A 10,597-nucleotide genomic window follows, 5' to 3' on the forward strand; every position below is an offset into this window, starting at 1 on the left:
GTTGTGTATTCTTTGTGTATTCTTGGACAACCTAAACCTAATGTACATTTGTAGCACTGAGTGGAGTGGTGAGATTTGACAAATATTACAAGTTAGGTCTCACCTACAAATTCACCGAAGTGATTCTTAGAGGCTTCTTTTCATATCCAAACAAAATATTATTTTTCACTGTTTTTATCAGAATTGATGGAGTGGTGAATGAGTGTGAGTGATGTGTGGTGAGTGTGTGGCAGGCCCGGACTGGCAATCTATGGCTCTGGCAAATGTCAGAGGGGCTGCTGTAAGTTGCCATAGAAAGTCACTATTTAGTGGGCTGATTGGGCCTCTGTCTACCTCAAATGCCAGGGCCTATTTTGACTCTCAGTCCAGACCTGGTGTGTGAGTGTGTAGTGTGTGCTGAGTGAATGGAGTGTGTGCTGAGTGAATGGAGTGTGTGCTGAGTGAATGGAGTATGTGCTGAGTGTTTGCTGAGTGAATGGAGTGTGTGCTGAGTGAATGGAGTGTGTGCTGAGTGAATGGAGTGTGTGCTGAGTGAATGGAGTGTGTGCTGAGTGTGTGCTGAGTGAATGGAGTGTGTGCTGAGTGAATAGAGTGTGTGCTGAGTGAGTGCAGCAGCTCCATGATCCAGTTACACATTCTGATACACCCCCCCCCCCCAGCTGCTTCAGAAAGACACAAGAAGGTGAAAAATGAAACTTGAAAACATTTTACAGTTAGGGGGAGTCAGGTCACCCTGAAATAAGGCATTTGAGATCAGTTTCGATATTTAAACCCAAGTACCAAGGTCTCCTCCTGAGAGATTATTTTTATATTATTATGCCCCCGACAATTGTTTTTCTTGGCAAATGGCTGTGAATCTAAGTGGTGGAATGTGAGTGGTATTTCAAGCAGCAGAAGCAAGTGGATCTATGAATTAAATACTCTGAGACTTCAGGGGTTAAATATTGAAACTGATATCAAATGCTTTATTTCAGACTGAATATAAAACTGTAATGTAACTTTACTTGTGAGAAAACCATAGGAAAGCGCAAATGTCAACCCTTAAGTGGATAATTACCTGCTGTCAAAATAAGTAACCGAAAAGCCCAAAGAGCTTGCTATTGTCTTAACTTGTACGTAATTTATCTGTGTAATCTCCCCACCTAACTACTGCTACATTGTATCAAAAAAATGTAAAAAGGCTTGTTAAATGGGTTGTTCACCTTTAAATATACCTTTAAATTAAATTCTGAGACAATCTGCAATTGGTTTTCATTTTTTATTATTCGTGGTTTTTGAGTTAATACGTTTTTTTATACAGCAGCTCTCCAGTTTGCATTTACAGCAGTCTGGTTGCTAGGGTCCAAATTCCCCTAGCAACCATGCATTGATTTGAATAAGAGACTGGAATATGAATAGGAGAGGCCTGAATAGAAAGGTGAGTAATATAAAAATAAAATATAAAAATGTGTAGCCTTACAGAGCATTTGTTTTGTAGATGGGATCAGTGACCCCCCATTTGAAAGCTCAAAAGAAGGCAAATAATTCAAAAACTATAAACATTAACGCCCATTTAAGGTACCAGTTAAATGTGTTTAAAAGTGCCTCCATTAAATTATTGGCTGAAATCTAATAGAAATGATGTTTATTAAAACAGTTTTCTGTTTATATGTTTTCTTCACTGTTAAGCTGTATAGAACCTTGAGTTTTAGGAATTCATTTGTAATGTACCTACATTAATGCAACAAACTTTAATGAAGCTGATGTAAAGGTCAAGCAAACCCCCCAGAAACTACAGTGCTTTTAATTGTATACATCTATGCCCCTTCTCAATTGCTGAGTTATTTAGGGTTAGGGTTTTTATTTATAAAAACCCTATATTTCTAGTGCCCTTTTTTTATTTATAATCTGTTTTAAACTTGTTTCAGCATTGTTCGTTACAGCCTCCATATTTGTTCTGATGATGTCATCAAAATGTCCACTTATGTGTAGGGCTGGGAAGATGTTTAATGCGCAGATTCAAGGTCTTGGTCTGACTTAGAGACTACCGACTTGAGGTGAAGAAAGTTTGCACTGGAACAAAGCCCTACCAGGGAAACTACGGTTTATTTGAGAAAAACATCAGTGCTTCTGAGATAGGATAAAAATGGTTTATCTTTATCTTATTGGGGTGTCATGTCCTTTGCCCCAGAAACGATACTTTTTGGAGAGTGCTGGAACTATTTGTTTATAGTCCATATTAGGGTTGTGCCTGGTACTGTGTTTCAGTGGCAGTAAAGAAGTCCTCTAGGATGCTCTGTAAATATTCAAACGTTGGCCGTTGCTCAGGGTCCTGCTGCCAACACTGGAGCATGATGCTGTAGAGCTCTTTTGGACAAGTGCTGGGACACGGCATGCGATAACCACGCTCAAGGGCTGTAATTACCTCCGAGTTGGACATACCTGGAATCACATTCATAGGATTAATATGGAATCTAGAATTATCTCCCCTGCCCATGGAAAATAAAAACTCTCTACCCTCTGCACATTGCACTTCTACAGTAACCCCTGAGAGGATTCCCTAAATCCTCAGGCCAGTTGATGTTGTGTCTAGCAAGCACTTCACCAGTTGCCAACATGTCCATCATTGAGGAAAGATGTACGTGCTTTTTTATTATCCCATGTTGATGTAGCATAATTCTGCTTGCAAATCGGTCTCTGCTCACAATGTGTAGCTCTTCCCTAACATGCATGATTTAGGGGCAAATTAATCAGGAGGCCAGTGACATGACTGTATGACATTACTTATTTCTGAAATGTGGGAGGAAACTGGAGCACCTACCACTGCACCACCAAACAAGCAATGATATCAAAACACTCTTCTCACCTGGATATGGAGTCCTCCCATATGTTATTATTTCAGTTAGCAATACACCAAATGACCATACATCTGACTTGATAGTAAAAGAGCCATAATTGGCAGCCTCCAGGGATGTCCACTTGATGGGAAATTTGGTACCTGGTTAGCAAAGAAATGATATTGATAAAGTGCACTTAGGTTATAGGGATCCTTAATGAGCTTGGGTGCGTATCCCTGCACCGCTAAAAAAAAGCCTACAGCTCTGCCCAGCTTCTACCCAATAGCAGTTGACTGCAGCCTTTTGTTCATTCTGTGATGTTAAGGTCAACCACAGATAGCCCCCAAGTCAGTCTAGAATTCCATGCTGTGGGAAAACACAGTGGCACATCTTCTATGGGAGGTCCTGTGCCACCCTCACTCAGAATTAATCCCTTGTGACCCACATGTGCAATACCCTTGGTGCAACCCTTCTGGGGTTCTGGGGAAAGTTCATGCTCAAAATAGCAATATGTTGTCCTTTAAAACATGGGTAACTTTAGGGTGAGGATAAATGCCAAAATGTCATCTTTTGCCAAAAACTAAAAGTTCTCATTCTAAAAATCCCATGAATGTGGATCAGATCTAGACTGGGACTAAAGATAGGCTCTTACATTCAAAGTACACAGGCCCCCACAAGCTCAACAAATAGTGACTGTCTATGGCATCTTACAGAAGCCCCTTTGGCATTTGACAAAATTTACAATCCAGGCCTGGTGTGGATCCTCATGCTGCATTTCTGGATATGGACTAGGATAGGAATACATCAATTAATTGGGGTCCATTCCCTTAGAACTCACCATATAGTTATCCTTATCATTACTGAACCTGAGTATTGGGCTGTACAAATAGAGGCCTTGGGCCCTTTGTTCCCCTCCCCGGTATTTTTCAGTACCCCAGCACTCTCAAGAACTTCATAGGCTGTTTTGTATGTAGACCAGGAAACATGGTATACCAGATAACCTATCCTTTACAGCAACTGTCTATAGACTGAGGTGTGACCATACGTCATTGTCAAATTACTCACCTTCCCTGGCAGTATACTCGCTGTCCTCTATCACTCGGGCCAGCCCAAAGTCTGCTATTTTGCACAACAAAGTTTCTGATACCAGGCAGTTTGCTGCCCTCAGATCACGGTGAATATAATTCCTTTGCTCAATAAACCACATTCCTTCTGCAATCTGATGAGAAACAGAACTAAACAAGTAAAAGCAGATCATGGGCACTGGTATTCTGGTACCAGCAAAATAAACTATTTCTGCCTGATGATGTTTTTGCAACAATTTGGTATAATCCATAAAGCAAAAGCAGAGATAACAAAGACTCAACACATCTTTGGCACCGGCTGGGTACAATGCAAATAAGAGAAGCCAAGGCAAACATCATGTAGAGCTGCTGACAAAGGCAGATGTGTGTGTGTGATAAGCAAATACAAGAATGCTCATATTCTCACCTGGGCAGAGAAGTCAATGAGTTGAATCAGAGGTTGGTCGCTACCTTCTTGACTTTTCAGGAAATCCAGCAAACTGCCCTTTTGCATATACTCAGTAATGATATATATTGGTTCCCCCTGAGTCACAACGGCATGCAACCGCACCAGCCGGTCATGCTGCAAGCTCTTCATCAGATTTGCCTCTTCAAGGAAGGCACCAGGGGACATGCTGCCTGGCTTCATGGTTTTTACAGCTACTTTTGTGTGTCCATTGTACATGGCTAGCAAAAAAACCCAAAAAAGTCACATGGGACCAAATGAGGAAGATTTAGTGGGGAAATCGAGAAAGGACTATAAAAAGACAGGGCCATGATGAAAGCTTGAGAGTTGTAAGAAGGTATTTAGCAGAGAGAAGAATGTGAGGAGAATTAAGGAATACAAAAGACAAGGAAGGGGCGTGAGTACAGTGTGAGGAGAAGTAGCCGTCCACAGTGTGAGGAAATTCAAGAGATGTCATGAAGGCAAAAGTGAAGCAAGGGAAAAGAAAAAGGAAGAAGTGTGAGAGGATTATAAAAGAAATTAGAAAATAAGGGAGTGGGGAAGGCAGGAATTCACAGGAAAATAAATGAATGTAGAGAAGGTATGCATAGAGAATTTATGCAAAATGAAGTAATTTAGGTCAGAAGAAATGAACCTGAGAAAAGAATGTGAGAAGTAAGGAATTCTGAGGAAACAAAAAGGACAGAAGGAAGGAAGGTAGAAAATTGTAAAAAAATTTGAGAAGGAAATATGAGGACAAGTAAGAAATTAAAATAAGAAGTAAGGCACATGAAAAAAGGACTGTGACGAGAAAAGAATTCAGAGGAAAAGAAAGGGCACAAGGAGGGAATGTGAGGAATCAATATGAGGCCACAGTGGGGTGACATGCCCAACAGGTACTAGTGCCAATACATTTTAATTTTGCCTATTGACACAAACTCCTGGCATCTTGGCAGTGTGGGAGAGTACTATCATCCGCAACAACAGACATGTGAGTCTGGTGACTTAAATCTGACTACAGGTAGGGATAGCCACTCAGCTACGTGGTAATGGTGCTCTTTTTTCTTGCCAGCCAGTTAAGAATATATAGTGGATATGGGTGGGGGCATTAGTCTGTTACTTGGAGTCAATTGTATAGTTGTATTGCTGTCTGAATGCTATTCAATATGATTTGAAGCATATTCATATTGGAACTTATACCCCCATAATCTAATCGACACAGATGTTGAGTTTCATACAGTGGGGTATTAAGATTTACAGAAGACTCTGGTCATACTTTCGCTTATACTATGATTTTTGCTTGTAACCGTTATGTTCTGCCCTCCACACTCAGGGGTACCCCAGATAATAAATGTGTGGTCAGAAGTGCAGTGCTGTGGCACAGTTTGGTTTGAATGCCAGAAGGAAGGAGTGAGAGGAGAGGAAGAGGAGACATTGACTTGGTTTCAGAGAGAGGCTTTATGAAAAAGATAATTTGATGCCGGAGCCAAATATACAGAGTGATATGGGGCAAGTACCCAACCAAACATCTCCAAACTGTCCAGCTCCAAGCTTCTTCTGCAGTGACAGTGACTCGCGCGGGATCTCCCAGGCATCCTTTTCCCATGGTTTCTCTGGACGCACAGTTTGGCATGGTATTGTAAGGCACTGACACAAGCCATCCACTTTACCTGGAAAGAACGAAAACAAATTGCATGGAGAGCTAAACTATTTTCTGCATATACAACTGACAATTTCCATGCCCAGTCCCTTCTCAAAGCTACAGAGGTAGAACTTCTTTATGTAAAGCCTGAATGTTGTATATAAGATAGAAACCACAGGCAAACTGCTCAGAGGTAACCTAGCCATACCATTAGTAGTTCCTGGACCCCTGCAGCACATACTAGAAACAATGAAGGGGCATAGCGATGACACGACATTCCTGCACCATTAGGGCCAGGAAGGAGGGCTAAAGCATAAGCTAGAGTTGGACAAAACAAGTAATCCTTCTGATACCACGCCATTGGATGGTTAAGTGTATGGTAGGCACAAGGACATAGCCCTCAGAACAGTTGGGAGCTGGCCGAGAAGCAATAGCCAAAACACATAAGTTGTGGTGTTGCTGGTGTGGCAACAGTGTGAAGGTGTTGGGACCTGTGTGGTCACCTTGATGTAACCTAGCCCTTAATCAATAAACTTTATAGTTTTACATGAATATGCAGCCTGTTGGTAGGCCATACCTTGATAATGGCGTACCAGCTCTGGCAAAGAGGGAAAAGGGATCCGTGTAGAAATGAAGAAACCTCCATCATCGAGTGTGCGAATTTTGTAATGTTTCACAGTGTCCCCTGAGTCTCGCACAGAGAGGGAGAAACAACCTTCACACAGAGAGAGAGAGAATGTGTATCAGAAGGGAAATACAGTGGAGCAATACAATATACAGTTACCATTGGTTTCTCTAAGGCATCTGAAAGGAACCCCTTAATATAAATCCCCTGTGCATGAGCTATTTCCAGCTTCTAAAATGCTATCTAGTTTTCAGGGTCACTGACCCCAGCACCGAAAAGATAGACTGTGATCAGTGTGATTGTTGTTTTATTGTCTTCTGACTACAGCATACTATAAGGTCAAGGTGAACTACCCCTATAAGGGGCTATTCTATTGTTAAATAACTCATTGTCTATACTCTGCTCTCAAAGAGAAACCCTTCTATTCTATGCTCAGCCAGAAGGGAGGCCACTGTAATCTACATGGATATGGGAGAAAATCCTAGGTAATCTAAATTCAAGTGCTGATTGTGGGCAAGCAATTAGTCAGAATAGTGGCAACTGAATGAAATAGCAAATGAAGTGAATTAAGTGGATACATCTGTGATAGAGATGATACATATTGTTCATGGATAGATGTGATCTTCAAGGTAATGAATCTGGTCTAGTTGATTGTTACTTACAGAGCTGCATGAATGGGATGTTACATCCTAGTATATATGTTATCCAGTGCGGCGGGTATAGAGATAAGCCATGATGGGCATGAAGGCTATACCTTCACTTTTACACCTTTTCATGGATTCTCCCTCTGTACATTCAGATAAGGAAGGGCATTCTTTACAGTATGACACTGCTTAATTTGGAAAGGGATCCCTTGCTGTCCAGCTTCATGTGGCAGAAAAATTGGGTTCTATTGGGGCTGAATGAAAGGCACTATTGGATGGGCCCACTTGTCTTAGAACATTGATATATCCCTGCTTGTATGTGCCTGTGCCAAATTCACCTTTCATTGTCTCACTGTCTCGGATCATGAAAGCCCCACTTTTATTAACAGGAGATAGCAGCTGCCTTTCAGCTTCCTTCCGGCTCATGCCTTTAAAGTACCACCTAGAGCAAAAGAAAGAGAGGACTTAATCTCCCAGAATGCATTTATGCCTGATAGCGCTTATGCCCTTCTGGTAGAAACACATCGGCTGATATAAGACATAAGCAATATCTATGGCATGCTAATATATGGTACATAGGACAATCAGGCTCAATATCCATGTAGAAGAACCATAGAGAATTCATACTCACTCTTCAGATTCCAGGGAATTGAAATACGCTACATAGTTACTGGGAACAAAGCCTTCTTCACCAGTGGAAATTAGACATGCTTCCCACCACTCCCCTGACCTGTGTGAGTGACAAGGGAGTATGTAAGGGCACTCATTATCGAATAAGATACAGTTGAGAAGCATGGGCATGAGACACGCCATGTTTCAGTATTGAGGTTTCTTCCATTGGACACAATGTAGCAGCTGAACACTTACTGGCACACATTTCTACTTGAACCAGATATAAAGTCATGTAGGAAAGTGCCACGGTGCCATGATTTTCATAGATAAAGAGAACAAGAAGAATGAGCCATTGACTTACTCTTTCTTTAGCAGGAGATGGTCCCCTTTCCTAAAAGTCAGATCCCCAGGGTGGACTCCATCATAGTCATACAAAGCCAGCAGGACCACTTCTTCTTGCCCTTAGAAAGAACAACAAAATTTGGGATACACAGAATCCACTATTTTAGGATTCCACCAAATACTAAACTAAATCTGGACCCTAAATTGCACATGTAAATAAGGGGGAAAGAGAATCGCATGCACAGTGAGCAGTTAAGAAAATTTTGAACTCCTTGTTTGTGTGACGAAAAGTCTCTTACTGCTAAAAAAAAAAAAGGCCAAATCCTGGATTCGGTGCATCCCTGCAGGGAATCCCGATCAACCACATATGTCACTGGCAATGTGCTCCAGTTTAGAATTTTAGCAGCTATTTGGTTGCCAATTTCCCTAGCAACCAGGCAGTGATGTAAATGAGAGTTTCTTGCTTCAAGCACTGTTTTTAAATAACGGGGTTGGACCAAAGTGCTATAAATGAAGCAGAACTGGACTAAAGGGCTGGCATCAGTTCTCCTGTGGCCCCAAACATCGCTATGCAGCCCTACCAGCAGAGGCCCAGTAATTGCTGAATGAAAGAAAAAAAATCTTTGCTGTCCAGGCCCAAAAGTCCCAGGGTCCCCTGTGTCATTCACGGATGTCCCCTGGGCAACAATGCCAGCTGCTTTTTTTTGGCACATTAATACTATGAGGCTTGTGTGTGCAAGCAGAAATAAGAGTGCCAGCAATCCCTTGCACACATACACTCCATCCAGTATGTCTGGCACAACATCACTATGATACCATCCATGACTATGTGGGTAAGAAGCACCCGGATTGGCTGGCTAGAAGACAGGGCACATTATAGGGGGCATTTACTTACTTTTACTAAGTGTACAAACACTAGGCGTGAAGGGAAATCTGAGGCTACCACCTACTTAGTACAATGAATGCATTTTACAACTCATTGTGCTGAACCCTGAGCTAATGATGGGAAATGCTTGGTTGCTGACATTTCTAACTTCATGAGAAAGGAGGAAGAAGCAGCAGCAGCAGCTTGAGAAACACTGATGTGAGGCACCGGAACCCCCACTTCCTGCATATTTGCTGGGTCACTAACAGAAGATAAGAAGCCATTGCCATCAGCATCCACAATGTGCCTACCCACAGCCTGAATTCATCTGTAACCCTATTAACCATTCATACTTTACTGAGTTCTGCCAGCCCAGTAACCTGATTCTCCATCTATGTTATACCCTACCAGCCTGTGAGGCCATGTAACAAACAGAACATTATTAGATTATAATACACAAGAGCCATCAATATACTGAGAATGATATCCTTATAATTGTTCCTTAGTGATGTAATTTCGGTTGCATGACTCACTAAAACTTGTGTACATAATTTACATTCAATTGTAAATTATGAGGATATTAGAGATCACCTCTAATAGTCACAGAGTTCCATGTCCATGACTCGACCCTTGGCCACTCTGCCCTATAACTTCTTCTGTTGCTCCATAACCCTCCCTATAATGCCTCCTACTAATCCACATAACCTTCCTATAACTCCTCCCACTGCTCCATATAACCCTCCCTATAACTCCTCCTATTGCTCATTATAACCCCCCCTATAACTCCTCCCACTGCTCCATATAACCTTCCCTATAACTCTTCCTCTTGCTCATTATAAACCTCCCTATAACTCAGCCTGCAGTCATGCTCTTGTATATGTCACAGAACCCCTCAGTGATGTCTAATATCCTTATCATTTACAGTAGTGGGTACATTGTACCTTATAATACATGAGTGATACTCAGAGTTCCCTGTATAACTCAGCCTGCAGCCTTGTGTCTTTATATGGTCACAGAGCCCCTCAGTGACATCCAATATCCTTATTTACAGTAGGGGTATATTATTTCCTATAAATTCTTATAATTATTATTATTATTATTATTAATAATAATAACCCCAAAACAAAGTCAGTTGGTAAGTGTATGATATTTTTAAATCAGCAGGTTTGTAGCACTCCAATACCAGAAACTTACCTTCCTCTCTGGGGTGCTTAGATGATCTTTCAGGTTTAGTCTTAAAAATAGAAAACAAATACAAATATTACATTATATTCCATAACCTGAACCTGTACCTGCACAAGTCCAGCCATAGTGATGTATTCCTGTTACAGCTGTTAAATAGGAAGAAAGGCACTGGTGCTGACTGGCAGAGTGAATGAGGGACACCTGATATATGGGAGACACTGAAGTACTTCCTCTGTACTATAATGGAAACAAGTAGCTCAGACTTCTAATCTATAAAGGGATTATACTGAGATTCCAGGAACCGCAGAAATTACCTGCACACTAAAAATATTAGGGGTCATTTATTTTGACTCCACC

At 41.4% G+C, this 10,597-nt stretch overlaps 1 protein-coding gene across 5 annotated transcripts in view; it reads right to left on the reverse strand.

The window, feature by feature from the left end:
* Positions 1-1,465: 1,465 nt before the first annotated feature.
* Positions 1,466-10,597, reverse strand: part of hck.L (HCK proto-oncogene, Src family tyrosine kinase L homeolog) — a 31,756-nt gene continuing 22,624 nt past the window's right edge. For 4 of the 5 annotated variants that reach the window (XM_018233973.2, XM_018233976.2, XM_018233974.2 and 1 more), the window contains 10 exons: positions 10,250-10,289; positions 8,210-8,309; positions 7,868-7,966; positions 7,575-7,678; positions 6,545-6,682; positions 5,843-5,995; positions 4,308-4,567; positions 3,882-4,035; positions 2,846-2,977; positions 1,466-2,421 (listed from right to left, as the gene is read on the reverse strand). In XM_018233973.2, the coding sequence (XP_018089462.1) occupies positions 2,219-2,421; positions 2,846-2,977; positions 3,882-4,035; positions 4,308-4,567; positions 5,843-5,995; positions 6,545-6,682; positions 7,575-7,678; positions 7,868-7,966; positions 8,210-8,309; positions 10,250-10,289 (1,383 nt within the window). In that variant the 3' untranslated portion in view covers positions 1,466-2,218. 5 annotated transcript variants of the gene reach the window in all.

This window comes from Xenopus laevis, chromosome 9_10L, assembly GCF_017654675.1.
Source record: "Xenopus laevis strain J_2021 chromosome 9_10L, Xenopus_laevis_v10.1, whole genome shotgun sequence".
Lineage (NCBI taxonomy): Eukaryota > Metazoa > Chordata > Amphibia > Anura > Pipidae > Xenopus > Xenopus laevis.